A 20812-nucleotide genomic window follows, 5' to 3' on the forward strand; every position below is an offset into this window, starting at 1 on the left:
AGACAGATAACGAGGTACCAGGACAAATTTTTAAAGATGCCTTTAAAAATAAACCCCAAGATATTGTTTTTCTATGATTGTTGGAAAAGCTTTAGAGACTTTTCTTTAAATCTATTTGTTTAAATATACATAAAAGCACTCCCTGCCTCAATAATAAAAGATGTTAAGCAAAAACCCTGTATCACCTCATCTAGCACCTTATGCTGCTGTAGTTTGTCGGGCAAAATATATCTGGCTTCCTAACCCTTCAGAATGTTCCTGAGATATTTTGTGACTGTGTTTTTCTTTACATTTTTATCCAGTGCTTGCCCTGGATTTGGTTTAATTGGTCTTTGTAAAGGCATACTTCTAGACTACAGGTCATTATTATGGTTACTCTCCTGGGCTGAGAGATATCTGGAGCCTTTCTCACCCAAAGAGCTTATTGAATGAAAAGTTACAAAGTCACAGAGAGTCAAAGAAGTCAGTATTTATCTAATGAAAGCAAAAATACACAGGTCATATGCTAATGTTTAGTGTTTACCATGTCAGAGCTACAAAATGGGGCACTTCTGGCCACAGAGTGCTCAGGCCCTACAGAACTTTCAAGAACAGGCTTATTTTGCCCAATGTTGCAATGACATTTGACACTTTCAGTATGTAATACACTGCTGATGATATAGTGGCTCTACATTCTGCAAAAATGTTATTTTTCATTTAATGATGTCACAGTTACTTTTTACCTCAAAAGAATTTCAAAATATGATAGATCCATCCTTTGGAATGCAGAGAAGATGGTAAGATAGATACATTTGAATATTGACTGTATGTGTTTTGTAAGTGTAATTTTCACCTACTGTACTTACTCGTGCACATATTCCAAAAATCAGCTTTTTAATTATTATTGATGTTTTTGTAACAAAGGCCTCTTACACACATTGCCTTGGTTTAACAGATGTATTCTTTCACCTGCTGTTCATTTGGGTGGTTCACCGGTGCATGAACCAGTCCGTTATGGATTTCCAGGGCATTTCTACTTCAAGCTACTCTTTCAATAAATAATAAGAGAATCTGAAGTGCACTTACGCTTCGCAGGGCTGCAAATCCCAGATTTTCACTATCACATTTTGACATTTTATTTTTCCCAGCTCTAGGTTAGAGACTGAGAACTTTGAACGCTATATGAGAGTAATGGGAACTCAAATGTAAAGATAGCATTCATATTTAAGATATGCAGCTGTCTTCCTGCAATCCATAAGAGAAAATGTAGAGCCTCTTATCCAGCAGCAGATAAGTAGATTGCCTCTAATAGTTTGGTGCTGATGGGTCTGAAGTACTTCATTAAGCACTAATGTATTTTGCATCAACATTTAGTAATCCTGACACCCAGTACCAAATGGTTACCAAGCCATTTCTGCAAATGCATGTAATTTGTAGTAACAGAGTATTATTTTAAAATCATTGTTTCTGTCATTGACATACTAAGGTGCAGTTGGTATTTTTCCAGGATTTTTCCTTAAGGAGTGTCTTCATCCTGATTTCTACCACTTGAAGTTACAGGACTGCTGCGGCATGCAAATTCATTTTTTTATCTTGGAAAACACTGCACTGTGTGTTTATGAAAGATTTTCAAAAAGTACAACTCCTTTGATATAGATGTTGGATTTGCAATGGGAAGCATCTTATTTTAGCTGTGGGCTGATATTTTCTGTCAGGTCAGTAATTACTGGATTAAAGTAACTGCATTTTATGAAAGTGAGCAGTGACTGTTATTCTTTTCACTTGTCTTAATTTACTGCTGGCCACCAAATATAGATATATATTAGTTTCATTAATAAAAGAACATTAATGTGCATTTTGCCTCTTAGTCCATACATTATTCATACCAGCCAGGAGACTAAACTGGGGATGCAGCTGTTCACGCATTAATCTAAGAAACCCTTCCCTTTGCTCGCTTTTATTCTGCAGGATAAAGCATACTTGCAATTTGTTAGCAATTTTCATGAAGCTTTATGTAGCATGTGGAATTAGATGAATATATGTATTGAAACACCAGTATTTTTTCTTCCAGTACGTTCTTTTATATCCACAGTTTTATGTGCAAATTTAAATGTTCACACCTAGATAAGTTTATTTTATTTCCTTAAACTTCTGGCTACTGACCTTTATATGTTGACAGGTTTCCTTGCTGTAAAAATGACCATTAAACATTGCTTGTGGCACAAGCCAGGCAGCCCTTCAGTCTCATCTCTTTTTAAATTTATTTTCCATGGGTTTCTCAGGTAATATATATATATATTTCTATATATACTCGATATATATTTATATATATATATATGTATATATACGTGTGTGTGATTGATTCATGAATCAAGACACTTTTTTGAGAGTACTTCAAACTTAGCAATGCACCTCAGTCCAGGAGTGAGACACTCATGGTATTTTTAGTCCCTCAGGCACAAGGTATAACTAAGTCAAGTTACACGGTGATTTGGAGACGTGCAAATGACCACATCGAGGGGACAAATTAATCATGTGGATTTGAACCCAGACCTCCAAATACAAAAGGCCAATGCTTTAGCACACCATGTAACTTCCAGCATAAAGTTTAGCTAAAATGAAAGTAAAAAAGAAAGAAAATCAAATCAGTTTGATATATGCTTTGTACTGTGTTGGTGAGTGAACACAAAGACAACTATTCCATATACATAACTGTCGAATTCATATTGCTGCACTTAAGTTTGTGTTTACTCTTTGACATCCCCCCTTTTTAGAGACACAATTCCTCAGCTGGATTCAATTACATGTGGAAGAGGGTTAGTGCCAAGTTGTTTGCATGAGTGAGTTTTATTTATAGTTTGTAAATCAGTTGTGGGGTTTTTACTCAAAGACCGGGAGAAGAGATTTTAAATTATTTTAGATATCTGCCTGTATTTACCAATATTCAGTTTACAGAGGGTTTTATGTTATTAAAAATGGCACTTTACAGATAGCAAGCCTGATTCCCAATGTCCTTGTCCCATCATCAAAGTCTGGCTGTAACTTTTAACTTGAAAGTGTATTGTATCCACTTGGGACAGGTGCAAGTAACTTGACAGATGCAAAATAATGTGAACTAGGAACCAAACACAGAGGATGGAACTATGGGTTTTCAAATGAGCTATTCAGATACATTTTTAACTGCAACAGTGAGAACTGTATTTTAAAAATCCAGTATTTTATGAATTCAATATTGACCAGATTGATGATTTTGTTAAGCATCCAACATAACTCATCTCCTTTCTATTGTCACTAGATAGATAGATAGATCATTAATGACTTTTCCATACACTTCCTGTATTTTATTTACTCCATTTTGATTTTCTGAAGTGTCTTGGATATATAGAAAATAACATACTCTAATATTTTATACTAATATAATGTATATAATACTACACATACTGACATTTACTACTAGTATTTTATGTTAGATGCAACCACTCTGGTGCTCCTTTGATATTCTGAATCAGCCCAGTCTTCAGGGTTTTAACTGGACCTCCAAGACTTGTCCCCTGCTGACGCTGCTTTGGTCTTTACTGCACCTCTGATTGCAGGGCTGATGTTCCAACAACATTTGGTGGATTGGTTTTAAAACATGTGTTAGTCTGGGGTCCAAATGATTCTACTGATTTGGTCCTTGTGTTTTCCCTGATCTTCACTCATATTCAAGGAACTGTGAAAGATTTTCCAGGTATTATAGCTTATGCCAGCTAAAACAACTACTGCTGCACCGAAAAAATCATGTCATTTCCACATGTATTATCCCACTGAAAGGGAATAAAAGAGGATGCAGAATATGCTCAGAAAAATTAGGATTTTGAAGGACTTTGAAAACAGAAGTCTTTTAGGCAGGGAGAGGACAAGGTTTTCTGGTTATTGAAGGAGGAAATAGTGCCATTTAAAAAGTGTTTTAGAAAGCTTCTAGAAACTACACATGAAAACAAAAAGAGAAGAGCAGAAGAGACAAGTAGTTTAACGCTAACGAAGGGAGCTTTACATTTTCCTTGGGACATGGTTTCATTTTTCACTGTACTTGTGAATTCAGATTAATTTTCATGGACCTGTGATAAATTATTTGTTTTATAGACATAAATTGATGAACATTTTAATATGCTTTGCATCTGCACTACTAAAAACTAAACACTTGCTACATCAAAATGGTTTTATTTAGACTAAAATCTTGGTCACCACAACAGCTGCATGTTCTTGGGAGATGAGAGAGGCTCAAACACACGGCACTGTTTGGTCCAAGGCACCCCCTCGCAGACGATTTCCTAATTAAGCATCCACGACTAGGAGCCCTGCTCTCCCAATTTGCCTTTCCACACTAGGTGAACAGTTTAGAAAACCCTAATTATAAACATTGTTGTTACTGCCCCCAGCTGGAAAACAGAGCAGTTTATGTATGAATAAGAGAGATTATCGCCCATCTGCTCCATCCCATTATTAAGGGATGTGTCATTTTGTATGCTGATGGCAGCCATTACTAGTGCTTTAGTCAAATGACCTTTTTTTTTATAGCTTTATTTATTTACCAAGTTGCAGAATTAGAGCCTTCTCCCCTACCTCTTCAAAATGCATATGGTTTGTTTCAAAACCTGGGCTATGCAGTTAAACTGAGTCAAGGCCAATCTGAGGAGATGTTCACTTTTCTCACAGGCTCCTGTTTCTGGTGATCTGCTCCCACTGAAGGAGCGATTTTAAAAGATCCAAACATTCTGTATAGCAAATGGAAAGACTTTCTTTCTTTTTTTTTTTTTTTTTTTTTTTTGTTTGTTTTTTTTAATGTAAAACAAAAAGTGTAAACAGAGGAGTGTAAACTGACCATGGGTAGCAATCAAACTCCAGGAAGACAAAGAAAGCTGATGTGATCTTCCCCGCCATTTTACAGAGGGGGCATTAAATTTGCAACTCTTCGTCAAAAAGTTCTGCTTGACAGAAAATGCCATCTTTCCTTCTTCAGCAGAAAATTCCTCTAATACTATAAAACCCACAGTTAACTAAAGCTGGGCACTCAGGCCCCATTCCCTCCTTGTCCAAAACCAAGGAGCACAAAGAAGGATGCCAAGTGACAAGACAGATCAGCAGGTTTTGCTCAGCCCTTGCAGGTCACAGTGGGTTTGTAGCCACCACCACAAGTGCAACAGGCTGGAATTAGACGAATTACAGGTACTGCTGCACACTCAAACACTTGGAGTGAGAGTCTTTCTCAACTTTTGCTAGCCAGCGTTCAACTCATGAATTTGAATGACTTTTCTACTTTTTGCCTGAAAAATAGGCTTTTTTTGGGGGTTGTGTTTGTTTTGTTTTTCTTTCCCCAGAACATCCATATCAGAAACTACTTAACCCTCAGTGTGTGCTCAGGGAACCATTAGGTTTTATGGAAAGCGTGCTGTAGCCTGATCCATGCACTTGGTGAAATGATCCAGGGTGGGAGTTTTACTTTACTGGAAACACTTGCAGTGATCATCTCTGCTGTTTTGCTAAGGTGGTTACTTTGCTGAGTTTTTACAAATCCCTCACAGACAAGTCTTTAAAGGCAGTGTTAGAAAACACATGTCTCTCAGTAAACTTATAAAAATTTCTCCAGTTAACAAAATGTAGGTCTTGTGAGTAATAAAGAAAAAAGACAGCAATTAACCACTTGATGGAAATTCCAGTGCTTTGGATTTATTGAGGAGGTGTGTGGGCCTCTTGTGGGCTATCAGACCTGGAACCCTCCTTGCCCCCACTCCAGAATAAGCCCCTCCCACCCAGAGCCCCATTTTATCATACAAGTTAAGCCAGCTAACAACAACCCTGGCACGGTTACACAATGAAGAAAAATATATTCAAGAGACTCATGCAATATTTGAAAAAAAAAATCAAATCAAAATAAATAGGTATCAGAAGGGTTTTAAAAAGAAAAGAGAAGGAATGCATTGTTAGAAACACAAGCTTACCAGCACATACAATGCATTGTATTTCAGTGAACTTGGGAGAGTTTCTATGCCCGCGTTATGCAAATGCATTGTTCAATCTAAGGTAAGGATTGTGTTTAGTGGGTTTAAAATGACAGTATATAGCTCCACATCTTGCATGGAAAAAGAGGAAAATATATGCTGAGAGCCTGTTGCTGCTCCGTGTGTTTTGAAACAGGAGCACAGGGGAAGTAGATGCCTTAACAAGCAGTAGGGAGGGGGAGGGTGCATACTTCAGCATATCTGTAGATTTTCTATATACACTGTCCTTTTAACTATAGGGGAGATTGATACTGAGCATGTGCGATGAAGAGAAAGCTGGCAATGTGGGTGTGAGAGATGGGTGAAGAAAGGGAATGAGGGGGTGTGGCATCTCAATCAAGATTAAAACGAAACTGATAAAGCAGCATATGGACCAGATAACAAATCAAAAAGCATGTTTATCCACTGAAGGAACTGGTTAATGGAGACTGCCAGCACGTTGCCATGGAAACACTGACTGTTGGCGCTGCACCATCTCATACCTTATCCAATACATTCCTGGTTGTTGGTAGTAGTCCAAAGACCCTGATCTCTTGATGGTAAACCCGTGGTCCAGCTGAGCAGAGAGAAATGGGGCAACTCAGTGGATCGACATTAGGCTAGAGAATTCAGACTCCAGAGCAAGCTGTTCCTTATTTAGTGCATATTTACTGTTTTCACTTTCAGAAGGCTCTTATCTAACATCCTAAAGCTACGCACCATAGAAGAAAAAAAAAAAAGGTAAAGAAATAAAAGAGAAAGATACTAATTCTAGATTTGGTATTGCCAAATTAGAAGCCAATTTATTCAAACTAAAATGGAGTTTATGAATAGGTTACTTAATGCATAATGCATTCATTTAAAAGTCTGAAATATCTCATTACCTCCAAAGACAGTAGTGCCCTTTTAAGTTGCACATAGCAGTAATAGAATATTATCTTCTGCAATTAAACTGAGAAGTTTAATAATAATAATTTTTTAAAAAATTAAATGCAGTGCAACCATCACAAGGAGCAGGCTAGACAGACTACACAAGGCTTAAATTAGACTGCTTCATAATCATGGAATGTGTAAAGATGAAAAGAATCAGGTTTTGATACCCCATCAATCATGGTAATTCATTTCTAAAAATGTGTTAACCTTGGAGAGTAGGACTACTCAGAGCCATGAATAACATTGTTTATCATTTCAGCTTACACCTCATGCTCAAAAAGATAACAGTACAAAACTATTTGGTTTAAAATTGCACCAATTAAAGTCAAAATGGAAATGAACTTAATATTGTGTCCAGGAAATTGTGCTGGTGATATTACTTAAGGAATAGAGATCTTTCAAGTTTACTTTATCATTAGCAATATCATGTGCATAGGAACAAAGAAAATGTGTTCTTTTCCCTAATCCTTCTGTGCTGCACTAACAGACAGTGGAGACATCATTTAGCTGAATTAAACAAAATTTTGGGGGAAAAATTCTTTACGGAGACACTCTGACTGCTTTAAAACTGATGCAATGATTTTTAGATTTTTGCCCTATGAAGAGAAAAGGCCATTTTGTGCTTCAGTAAGAGTGTGGCATGTAGTTCCAATACTGATGCCAGTTTCTATTTCTAAATTCAGAAGATCAGTTCAACACATTTCCAGGTACCAACCACTCCAAGGGGAGTTAGGAACTAACTGCAAATTTAAATTTTTCTTGATGACTCCCCTGCAAGTGTAGAATTCAGTAATTTATTCCATTTTGTTAAAACAATGCCTCTTTCATCCTATTTAGAATTATTTAAAGCATGTTTCCTGTTTAAAACCATGGGAACCTTGTACCTAGAGTTAAATGTGTGTTAGCTTAACTACACTGGTCTGCTAGTGCCATCTACTGGCTTCCTTGTATGCTGCACATAAAACACACAAAAGGGATGTTCTCCTAAAAAGCAGATCAAAAATATTGGCCTAAAATTGAATAGCCAAAAATTAATTCAGAGAAAATGGGGAGAGTCGCTCCCTAACAAGAGCTGAAACTATTTTGGTGGTGTGGAAATCCTGCCATGAGAAACCCAACTGTGGACAATGACCCCAGGACAACACAGACAATAGATGTGAAGGGATAGCCGAGACACGGGTTCAGCTTTGAGACATTAAGCAAAACTTACAGGCTAGGCTTGGTTTCTCCTCCACACCACCCGAGAAACCCCATGGCTAGAAATCCCACTTGGCATTGGCAATTTTATTTTAAAATCAGCAGAATGCAGGGCAATGACCCACCCACTGCCTGCCCATTGCGGGGTCCCCAACCCAGGACCCTGTAAGCAGAACAGAGCTGCACCAACTTTCTGAGCAGCTTTTCTCCTTTGCTGTTCTACTTGATTCCTCTGAATCTCCAGCTGGAGTTTACTCCCATTGCCAAGACAGAGACCTTATACAACCTTAACAACAGTTTAGCATTAGTCTTTTCCTCTGTCTTAACAATGGCAAAAGTACAAACACAAAAGTGATGACATACAGGCTAAGTTTTAACACTTCAGACAAGGACATATATTAAATGATGCTCGATTCATACAAGGAATTACAGCACACCTTTGGACTGCAGAAGCATTCTTATAAAGTGATTCACACTCTTAGTCACTCTAGCCACTGTCACTAAAGCCCAGAGGGTACAGCCACAAAATAAAAAGAATTGACATCCTTGAAGAACTGAAGAATAAAATCTACCCCCAAATTTTAAAAAGACTAGTTAGTGGAAGTCTGGTTTTCTGTTTTTACTGCAGTACCTTTTATAAACACCATCACAGAACTAAAAAATACTGCTCCTATTGAAAAGCTGTATGAGAAACATGATCCTGCAAATATTTTGGCACATGCTTAACAGCAATGTGGCCATTTTGACACAGACTGAGGGGCACTAGCCCAGCCCCTGTCTCCCACAGAGAGAGACCGGTACTCAATGCCTGGGACAAGAGTTTAAGAACAGAGCAAGTAAAGTGATATTTCTCCTACCTACTCTCTCATCAGCAATCAGTGTTTTTTAGGGACTTGCTAATTCTCTTGCTGTTTTAAAAGCTAGCTCTCCAATTAAAATTTTGCTGGCAAAGCTACGTTGGTTCAGGGGAATTTTTTCCCAACTGACATAGTTACCCTGGCAGAACTTTTAATGATGTATTATTGTATCAACAGAAAAGTCTCTTTGCTTGTATAGTTAATTTTGTTTAAAAAATCATTCTGCTACATCAGCAAAGGAACTGCTTTGCTAAGCTTGCACATGTTCATTAGAGTAGTTTGTCCAAACTGACAAATCCTTTGAAATGTGGACAAACTTGAAGTCTGGACACATGCACGAGAAGGAGGATGTCTCTGCCTTGGACAATCAGAGACAACTTTTACTGAGATTACCACATCAATAAAGCAGACCTAAGTCTGAACCAAAGGAATCAATGCAATTTGGACATTGCTGAAGGAAGCAGTAGCCACAGTAGAAGTATGCAAAACACATGTGGCTTCACACTTCCTCTCAGTCAAGCTGACCAGAGACACAGCTTTAGGAACTTAATTTTCATATTATAGTTTTAATTGGTGCATATTTGAGGTGTGTTACTTCTTACCACAGGAGAAAACAGGCATATAATATTATATCATACCAAGGTGAGGACAAACTAAGAACTAAATAGCACATATTAGCGATCTCTGTACATAAACAGAGTTATAATACTCAAAATAATGATAATATTTAGCTTTCATACTATTAAGTAAGCTATAGAAATATAAGCACATATTAACACATTTTCACAAACACAGACACAGATGTGTTATATAATATATAGAAGGCAACTCTATATATTATATACACAAGCACTCTCTCAAAAAGTATGTAAACATACAGGCAGGCACAAACCCCCAGTATTTTTATAAAAAATATAATTAGTGCATGTCTTTAGTGCCAAACAATATGTTACAGCATCTATACATACTTTGAACGTTCTAAATCTAGAGCAGTCTTTGTTAATAGGATTTAATTTTAGCTTATTTGAGATTTCACAGTTAAAGGAAGATTCCCAAACACAAAACCCTGGTGACATGCATGTCAAATGTATATTAAATAGACTTCCAAATGCAGAAACAACATTTAAAGCATTTAAAGGCATTGTTGTCTTGCTTTTGGCTTTCTTTTACGTATTAAATTACTTTTGTAGAAAACAAAACTAATTTATTCATAAAATGGAAATTATCTAGCATTCTGAAACATTATCAAAACACTAAAGAGGTCTATACTTCCCCATCTTTTCCTATAATCAAAACTTTCTGAATTATGTAAAAGTATTCTTAACATTTCTACTTTATAGGCCAAGTTGCAGTATCAGTCGTGTCAGAATATGAAGTTTGCCCACAGAGAAGATCACTAAAAATAATCTGGTAAATTTCCAAACACTAAAAAATAAATAAAAGCCATTAAGAATATAATTAAACATACACATTTTTTTCCTGATGTTTTGCATTGGACAGATTCACTACAGTGCCTTTTTTCATTACTCAAGTGTTCAACTGCTGTAAACAATTCCTTGGCAAAGCAACTGGGGCAAATAAAAAAAGAGGAGGGCAGGGAAATTAAAAACATAAAGGAGGCAAGGGATGGATGAGGACAGAGGCATCATTTCTTGCTTTTAAGCTTTGAAGTCATTAGCATGGAGGATCTGAGCAGTAATTCTCATGGACAAGCGTGCTGGCAGTCCATTCAATAGGAACACGATTTCAGCTAGTCTATAAAGAACATACCTGCAGTTCAGATGAGCAATGGGTATGTGATGTTTTAGTTGTGGGAGAGTTGCTGCAGTATTATTGGTTAAAAACGAAAATAAATAAATGCTGACTATGTTAGCTGATGACTGAGAAAATCTAGGAAAAGCATGAGGAACAACTTGCTTCCATGTTGAGGATATTCAGGGTAGGAAAGAGTAAAGAAAAAATATGAGTGAGGCACAGCTTGAAATTTTAAGTACTTATACCAAGTAACTTTGAGAGAGCATCCATTTTGCTGCAAAAGCACTTCACACCTGTGAGCCAGATTGCATGTGCTGAGCTGAATTTACTTCATGCTGATTTAACTCAACACTGGAGGGGCTGAGCTGAGAAACATGAAAGTGGAAACAGTACAAGAAAGTGTACATGTGCAGTCACACACCACCTGCAATTTATGGAAGCTGGCAATGAACACTGAGTAATCTGATATGGGAATGGTTATGTTTAACATGTCACATTTTTAGTGACTCTTTGGAGTGTTCACATTACTATGAGTAATAAAGGAAAGCTTACAAACACAAGCAGATGTATCAAAAATGTGAAGGATGTGCATGTCACTATTCAATGGCATTAGTATGAATAATCTCATCATATGCTGAATATATCCTGTGTCCATGTATATGTAATACACGTGTTCATCTGTGAGGAAAAAATACAATTGTATGTGATGTATGCTCCACTGAGGACACCATTGAAACCTCAGTAAAGCTTGGTAAAAATTTTGGTCAAGCTTTGTTTCAGACACTCTGACACATTCAAACCTAGAATGGCTCCACTGGAATTGCAATGTGACAGAAGGCAGCAAGAAGTTCCATTAAGTCTTTACCCCATTGAATACTTCTGCTGAAAGGGAAGCAGGCTGTGTGTGGCACTACAATAAAATGCTGCTGATCAGCTAAATCTGACGTGGCTGGACTCATGTAAACCATGAAGGCAGCAGTGAGGCATCACAGGTCTCTTTCATGTCTTCAAAGAGGAGAGTCTTAGGCTGCCATACAGATTTTCAGTTAAATTTTGAAGCAATTTACATTTTAAAGTGGTGCTGTCCTTCTGCTACAACCTCTGTGTGGCCTCAATCCATAAGAGGAGTCTGCTGCCAAGTAAAATCTCATGATCCCACAGTTCAAATTGTTGAATTTACATTGGAGTTAGGTCCACTGATCTGGCAAAATGTGGAACAGTGTATTGTGTGTACAGTTATACCTCCTAGGGCCGTTCAATAACAATGTGACTCACAAGGAGAATCAAAGGAGAAGCTGTGCAGGATACCAGTCTAACCACTTTTACATTAATTAAATGCTACAATTATCAAAAGATTAACCCTCTCTGGTTTTTTTTGGTGTCCTAAACACATAACTGTCTGGTGGGCACATAAATCTTTCATCTGTGTATTTCAGATGCTTACTGCTATGACAGAAACTCCAGCTGCTGTGCTGTTCGGCTTAGGGCCTGTGTTGAAATGCTTCTTTATCTTCCCAGCTACTGAGAGCTGATGTTCATTCTCTGGAAGGCCATCATCCTGCAGATAAATAAAGCAAAATAAAACTTCAGAGAGGAAAGATGAAAAAAGATAGAATCATGAGGTGATTCTGATAGTACCTATCAATACAGAAAAGTTTACAAAAAGTTTGTATTAAAATGGGTCAATCATTTTCTCCATCAATATATTTAAGGTACTTACAAGATGAACATATTATGGCACTGAGCGGTCTCTTCTTTGCTACCCAGTATTTTCTTCTCAAACTTTAGGTAATGTTCATGAATAATAATTGTTAAACATTTCATTTTTATTTCTACCACATCTTAATTACCACTGCCTAGTTATTTTTAAGTCCATTAATATTTCAAAGCCTGAGAAACTCAGATGTGCTTAAGATTCTGTTTACTCATCACGTAAATTTAATGATAATGACCTCAAAAGTAGAAAGTACCAAGATATTACAAAAACAAGAGGGCCTGTTTCTGCATCCCTGTCAGGATGCAGAAAAGGATCTCGAAAAATCCTGAGAGACACTTATGAGGTCCTACATTGTAAAGGCTCCACACTCAGGGACTATGGGGTTGGGCAAAAGCTGCAGCCACAGCCCAGTGAGTCCACAGTGAGGAAACCCAGGTAAGATGGGAGCTGAGACATGCCCTGCCTGAGACCCTTGGGATGGGTGAGTGTAAGACATCACCAACACCAGGATGCATCATTGCACATGTCTGCAGGCCAGGTCAGGTGCTCATGGCTTGTGGTGGCATTCCCCACAGACCATGGTTGTGCTATAGTAAAGCCATTCTTAATCAAAAACACTTCCACAGATCAAATCTCCAACTAGCAAGGGACTGCAATTCCATTCCCCACTCTCAAGGCACAGAAGCCTGGAATACTGTGGGAAAGGTACATGAATGCAGACAGAGGTACAGACTGCCTGGGAAAGCAAAGAAGGGCTGGAGCCAGCTATGGGTGTCCTCTTCTTCCATGCCAAAATATTCTCACCTTGAGCTAACCTGAGGTACAAGTAGGTACACAAGTGCATGGCCAAGCAGAGGCAGACACGTTCTGCTGTGGCATGCACCAAGCAGGTCAGCTGTGCACACACTCCAGCCCAGGTGCCATGTAGCTGGGCTGGGACATTCCTCCTTCCAGCTGAGATGTCCCCCTTTGCAGAGGAAACCTGCACCTAGGCATGCTGGCACCCTCCATGCTGAGGAGAAACCCCAGCAGAAAGAAGGGAGTTTGAAGTTTTGCAGAAGTCCGCAGATTGAATCCAAGCCCAGGAAACGTGGAGGTTTTTTTAGAAACTGTAGGAAAGATCCTTATGCCTGAAAAATGTGCAAAAAGCCACTGCTCAGTGAGACTTCCTCACTAGCAGAATGTGCAGGATTTCAGGCAACAATATGCAGAATAGGTGGAATAGGGAACAAAATGTAGAACACGCAAAATATGCAGGGTATCAGGTCACTGACCACATGCCATAGTCATCCCTGACTGGTACTGCATGGTATGTATAGGTATGAAGAGCTGAAATAATTCTTAAACTCCACTTAGGTAAAATACTAGTAGAATACAGGTAAACAAGACAAGGTCAGAACAGTGAGAGATGAAAGACACCTTTTTTTGGTATTTTTTAGACGTTACAAGTGCCCTTAAAGAGTTACAGAGCTGCTGCAGTAAATCAAGAGTTCAATGAGCATATGGGAATTTCAGGGAGGTTGGTAGGGTTTGTTATTTATTTAGCTTGGGGAGTTTGTGTTTAGAGATCCCTTACTCACCCATTAACAAAATGTCTCAGCTGGCAAAATATGGTCAAGTGCACACAGCTGCAAAACACAAAACAAAACAATACAACCCAGTAGCTGATTATTGTCTTGCACTGGGGAGTCCTTGCTCGGTGGTACATGACCCCTAAAAATAACCTGCTTCCCATTGACCTTGCCTTTCCCAGAAGAAAGCTAGTCTGTAAAGTGAACTCCTCTTCACTAGAGGAGGGAAAAAAAAATAAAATCATTCTCTTGGCTTTCTTGACATGAAAGCCTGCCAGGCGTTCGTGTCATCTTGTCAGAAGACTAAATTACAGAGAAGACAACAGTTACCAAGACTGTGGTCATGTTTTATTGGTGAAGCACCACACCCACAGTTCCAGTGGCAACATTCCACAGACACATCGTTTGGGCTTCAGCTTTTAGATGAAATAACTTCCAGCTCAATTTAAGGTGCAGCACAGGGATATATCAGAATTCCTCTATTGTTACTAAGTTTTTATTACTACTGTTGGTGCCAATTGATGTTTAGTAGTTCTCTTTTATACAAACATGCTTTATAAACAAATCAATATATATTAAACTGGTTCCTGGAATCACTTCAGTCAATGATAAAATAGAGAGCTATTGAGGGTGAGAGAAGACAGCTGTTTAACTAAATACAAAACAAGCTGCTTTGCAGTTTTAAAAGGCAAGAAGTGAACAAAACACCCACCAAAAATCAAATTGATCAGAATCAGCAGGTTAAGTTGTAGCACTGGAGAACAGGGTAAACACTGCTGACAAGAATTTCACTGGGTTACTGAAATGGGAGGGATGTCAAACCCTGAAGTGGTTAAGTGTTCCTTTCCCCTGTATTACATCTTTGCTTTTTGCAGCGGGTTAGGATCACAGAACTTAATCTCAGCACTAGCAGTAATCATAAGATTTTTTTAAAGGTGACTAGTGACTTTTGACGCTCCATCTGGGAACTTTAAAGAGTCATGAGTTTGAGAAAATGTTGACTGCTGATACTCTGAAAGAAGAACTCTCCTGTGCACACCTCAGAAGCTGAGCAGCCAAAAGAGTTTGAAAACTCTGGTCCAGAATCTGAGTTTTCACACAGACAATATAAACTGCTTGGAATGGTAAAATACTTTTGTTTTTTGGTTTGGGGTGTTTTGGGTTTTTTTAACCAGACTCCACAAAATACCTTTCATGGTCTACTTGCAAGAATCCAAAACAAAAAACAATAAAAATGAGGCAGAACGTCTTGGAGTAATTCCAGTAATTGATAAAAACTGGTCTCATATTTGCATTTTTCTCTGTGGCAGGAGACACTGCCACTCAAAATAAAAAGAAGTGTTAAAAAGATGTAATGAAGTTCAGGATTCCCAGACTCCCACTGCCCTAAAGCACTTAGATCCATTTCACAAGATGGTCACAAGAGCTTTACTTTCCAGGTCTAAAGGCATCAGATGAATAGATCATTATACACGTAACAGCAGGAAATGAGAGCAAATAGAAGAGCAGGAAAAGCTTTTGGACACTGTTTCCTTTAAGAATTACAAGGAAATTTTTCTTTGTGCAGTGTCCTAGGGTGTAACCAAAAGTAGTGCAGCTGCCAAATAAGGAATGTCTTTTAAAATTAATTTTCTTACAAATGTTTATCTTATTGCTAATTATTGCTTGGTTATTCATTTCTTTTGCACACAAATTTCCACGGCAGACATAGTGAAGGAAAAATGTAAAAGCTCCAGTTTCCCTAATTCTTTTTAGGCTGGTGTGTGCCATCTTCCTCCTCCCACAACAACACACATTTTATATTGATTATTTTAACAGAGAAGGATTTACAGAATGCAAGCCACACCTTTCAGCATTCACTGCTCAGTGATGTATAAGGAAACATTTACTACTTATACAACAACAAAAAAATAGTGAGTTTGTCCTGTAACTTGTTTCAAGTTATCAATAGCCTTAAAGTTTAAAATGCCAGACCTCAAGCTTCCCACCTCTTTTATAATTCTTTGGCTTTGCAAACAATTTGAGCAGGTAAAGTAAAGAGCTGGGGTCCCTGTAGGGGAAGTATAAACAGATGGATTTGTTTCCAGGTCTAAGTGTATTGCACAGGAGAGATGAATTCAAATAAACTAAATGGTGGGGGCAAAGAACTGCTGCTGAACTGCATTTAGATTCAAGATCTCCATCTGTGGCAGTGGCATGTAGCCAACATCTTTTCAGGTTTTGTTTTTTTGAATTGAAAACAGCTGGGATATTATTCACATAGAAACTGCTTTACTGGTCTGACTCTGACCATGACAAGTTTTGCAGTTTCCAAGAGCATTCCAGATATTTTTATAGCAAAAATTTAAACTGAAATGAGGGTTTGCTCCTACTGAAACTGTCAAAGCACATTCCAGGAATCTCAGCAATTTACCAAGTAATCACATAGCAAGCAGCTATAAAGTAGAATGGTTATTTACAATCTACAAAATGGTTTTATATAGTGTAAGCAGTTACAACACTTCTATCAAAAGTTTGATCAAAGAGAGAAAATGTTTCTTAAAATTGTCGAAGAAAACACATGCCTGCTTTTCAAGCCAGCTGTTCCATCTAGTATTTTAGCTGCAGATTTAACACTCTAGGAATAGGTTCAAAACTGAACTAAGGGAAGCGTTGTAGTGAACTCTATCACAGCTGAAATCAATAGAGAAAGTAAAGTCCAGTATTTGACGCCATGGAAAAGTACTGAAGCAGGTTACCTGTGGAAATGGAGCATAGGTGAAAATTCCATGTGCCATTTCTTCTCAGAAAGACAGTTATGCATAATTGCTCAGGTAATTTACAACACGTAGATTGCAGAGCCTTTTGTAAACAGGGATGAGTGTATTAATTCCCTGTCCTGAAGCTGGGAAAATGAGGTCTAGGGAGGCTGTGTGACAGAGTTGCAGCTGATCAAGAGAGTGATGGTAGAGGGATGTGTAGTTGGATCTGACACTGTACGTTCTGCCTCTGTGCATCAACGGGCTGTCCCTGCTAGCTTATCTACTGATACTGCCCAGACACACTTCAGGGAAGTGCCCTTTCTCATGGAAGCATTTAAGCACCTGTTTCAACTCAGCCATATTCTTATTTCTTCCGATGTGAACTAGAATTGTAGTGCCATCTAGTTAATTTTATGCCCAGTATTAAGTGCTTCCATGTGTGATGCCTTGAAATAGGAGCAATGTTTGGAATGTGTTCAACTGCTTTCCTGAACTGGTCCCTGTGCTAGCCTTTTTCCTTCCAGAAAAAACTATATGGAGGACATAAGAGAATTCAAAAGCAGTTTTGATCTGCATTATGAACTATTTTTAGTGTAACGATGAAGACAAAATACTGATTTGTTTCAGGTGTTAAAAGCAGCAGAAAAGAGCGAATTACAGAATTGTCATGGAATATTTGTTTCACTTACTTATAGACAGAACTGCTACAGATTGCAGAGAATTATTACCAGCATAAAACTACAAGTGCAGCAGAGCTAGACCAAAGATGAACTGATCACTGCATATTGTTTCTAACAGTGCATCAGAGTCACTCTTCAAGAAGTAGTATATTGAACAGAGACAAATAGATCTTGAACTTCCCCTGGTATATCCTCTAGTTCATGCCAACCAAGTACTTAAGAACTTTGTGAGCCAAGAGTTATATCCACATCACTATATTTAATAAGCACCAATGGGGTTACCTCCAAAAATGTATTAAATTCCCTTTTGAATCCATTTATACCAGTTTTCTACATCACCTTCTGGCAAAGGGTTCTACATGTTAACTCGTTGCACAGAAATCCAGGAATTTGCAAAGGTGCTTCAGTAACCAGAACTCAGGTTTTCCTAGCAGAGCTTTAGAGTGTTAAAAGTCTTTAGCCCCCAGCCTCTCTCCCCTGCCATCCTCACCAGCAGGTACTACTGAGGGCAGGGAAGCAGATCCTCATGTCAATTGCACACCGCCACCATCAGCTTACTGACAAAGAGCTGCACCTCTTCCTTTTTATACATCACACTAAAATGGCCTTCTAAAACACATCATGGTGAAACAATTAAAAAAAAAAAGAAGTATCTGGGGGTAGCATTAACATTTCAAATATATTTTTCAGAAAAAATGGAAGATTAGTGACCACTTCCTTAAGTGGTGTAAGCAAGTGACATTTCAGTAATTTCAGCAGCAGGGTGCAGGCTTCTGATCAGTCACTTCCATCTCTTCCTCTGCAGCACTCCAGAAATCTCCACATGTCCTCCTCCCATGGAGACAGAGAGACACCTCAATCACCATAAGACATTATAAACTGTGACAGAACACTGTGTCCAAGGACAGCCTCTGGCACCAGGGAAAATTAATATTTCAGCTGCTTGAATATCATCTTAAAAATGAAAAGATTTTCATGAGACATTGTCCTGGATTCATACACCACAGAAGTGCTCTGCATGTTAATAGCATTTACAAATAAAATTGGTTTGAGCAATAAGGGAGCCTCCAAGTTTACAGCATATACTTGGTAAATACTTAACTGATCACCACTACTCTGACTGTATAGAGGACACTTTCATTAAAAAGATTAGTATCTGAGGTGACTGTATATTTTAATTTTTAGAATACTTTTCTTTAGTGAGAAAAGGGATTTTGGATACATCAGCCGAGGGACCAAATAGTATTCCAGGGAGGACTGCACACTCAAACTTGCAACAAACAAAATGAAGCATTATTTCTTCTTCCTTTATTTTTTTTCCTCTGTTCATCCCAATTGTATTTCTTTTCTCATTTGTCCCTTCTGAATTGGAATATAAATTATCCCAAATTTTTATTTCTTGTCATCCAAATACTTTAAAGCACGTTAAATAGTCTGGAATAATTAACAAATCTTAAATATCATCAGAAGTAAATATGATTCTAAATGTTTGCCTGTTCCATTCTGGATCAAGTAGGCCTAACAGTATGAACTATATTTCAGTAACGCTTAATCATGACTTTGAGATTTTTTGAGTCCACCTGATCTTAGGAGAACAAAATATCTCACTGAATCTGCAAGCTGTGTTAGAGATATACTTTTATCAAATATGATTGAGATTTTCTGAAAGCCCATTTCAGAGAAAATGTAGCTGAGCACACACAAAATAGTGAAAACTCCAAGGTACAAAATACACTAAATCAGCCTGTAACTTGGCTTATTTCCAGTTAAATCTGTGGCATCTTTAGAATGTGCTGGCTTCCAAAAGAGCATAGCAAGGGCTTGACAGAATAGCTCAAAGGTGCCAAACTACAAAAAGCATCTACAAGTCTGAAAATACTTACATTAACCCATGGATGCTCAAGAACTTGCAAGGCTGAGAATCGCAGATCTACATCTACTTGAAGCATCATTGTGATAAGTTCCTGAGAAATTGAATACCACGTCAAATTTAAAGAACACTTTTAAAGAACAAATCAACATTTCATTCACTAAAGAACTCTTTAACTGGTTTTGTAAGAGTGCTCAAAGAGAGAGTGAACTACCAACTGCAGAAATACACTGATTATTTAAAAAATAGAAAAACCATGAACTGATGGATTCTCAGCTGAACTTTCAAATCAATATCTAACAGTACCTTGAAAAGCTAGAAGACAGTTCTGAGTTACAGTTCTGAAGCCACTGTTTAAGAGAAAAGCACTTAGTACATAATGTGCAAAACAGATGGTCCCATGAAATTAGGTTAGCTTCCCATTAAGAAGCCAATTCTGCTGTAGAAAAAAAAAGGCAGCAAATACAGTTTTACTTTAAACTCTTGTATAAATGACATAGACGATATTAAAAAAAAAAAAAGAACACTTAAAACCATTATTTTTCATCCTCTGATTTCCTCTGCAATCACTTAGATTTCAACTAGCATGTAAATAAACACACATCTAATTCCAGCACAGAGTGGAGTGCATGGAAAACAGGATGGCGGTATGACAGCAAATAAAGGTGTATCACCAAAGACAAAAGCTAGTAATTCTTAGTTACAAAAATAAGTTATATGGATAGGCTAAGGCTTCAAAACAGAAATTTTAGACTGAACTATTTGGAAGAAGGAGTTTCACAGGAAAACACCTTTGGCAAAGGACTTGCAGGGTTCCCACTAATGATGCTATGAAATAATGCCTTCTACAACACAGTGATTCAGTTTAGAGGACTTCCAAATCTATGACTATCTCATTCATTAACCTCATTAGCTAACAGGCTAAAATGCTAGTCCTGATCACCCTCCACATACCTTAAAAATGCATAAAAGCAGGATGTAACTCTCCAAAGAATGGAGATCCAGAGCTACTCTCATTACCTGCATCCACCTTCAAATTTCACTTTTTTTTTCTTGTGATTAATTAAACACTGTCACACTAAAGGAAACAGGAAGACAGTTTTTCATAGACTTGTCTTACAGACTAGAGAAGTAAACTGACTTAAAGTAAGCACTCATCTATCTACAGAATGACCATATGAATCTTTTTTTACGTACACATATGTATTATGTCTCTGTCCACATATATTTATACGTATGACTATAGTGAATGCCAGATCCCTAGAAAATCTTTGAGTTAAACTCTTGCTCTAGTGCACTGGTGAGAGTTGAAAAACTTGATCTGCTCTGCAAGTATAATGAACTCTGTATCTGTAAATAATTATATCTGCCTTAGCACATTGAAGGCTGAAGGTCAAGAGCTGTGACCAGAACAAGTCTGTATTTCGTACCACACTGCAACAACACGGTAATGGGAGACCTGGTTCTTTGACAGAAAGAAACAACAGACATA

General features: G+C 37.8%; 1 protein-coding gene across 2 annotated transcripts in view; it reads right to left on the reverse strand.

Annotated features, from left to right (window-relative positions):
- The window catches only part of DCLK1 (doublecortin like kinase 1), a gene marked incomplete at both ends in the record, with an annotated part of 229957 nt that overhangs the window by 2344 nt on the left and 206801 nt on the right, over positions 1 to 20812 (reverse strand). The window contains 3 exons of one of the 2 annotated variants that reach the window (XM_082279246.1): positions 6503 to 6576; positions 12186 to 12299; positions 19334 to 19414. In XM_082279246.1, the coding sequence (XP_082135372.1) occupies positions 6503 to 6576; positions 12186 to 12299; positions 19334 to 19414 (269 nt within the window). The remainder of the gene's footprint in view (positions 1 to 6502; positions 6577 to 12185; positions 12300 to 19333; positions 19415 to 20812) is intronic. The other variant, XM_082279245.1, reaches the window with a different exon arrangement.

The sequence above is a fragment of the Coloeus monedula genome (assembly GCF_965178545.1).
Source record: "Coloeus monedula genome assembly, chromosome: 3".
Taxonomy (NCBI): domain Eukaryota; kingdom Metazoa; phylum Chordata; class Aves; order Passeriformes; family Corvidae; genus Coloeus; species Coloeus monedula.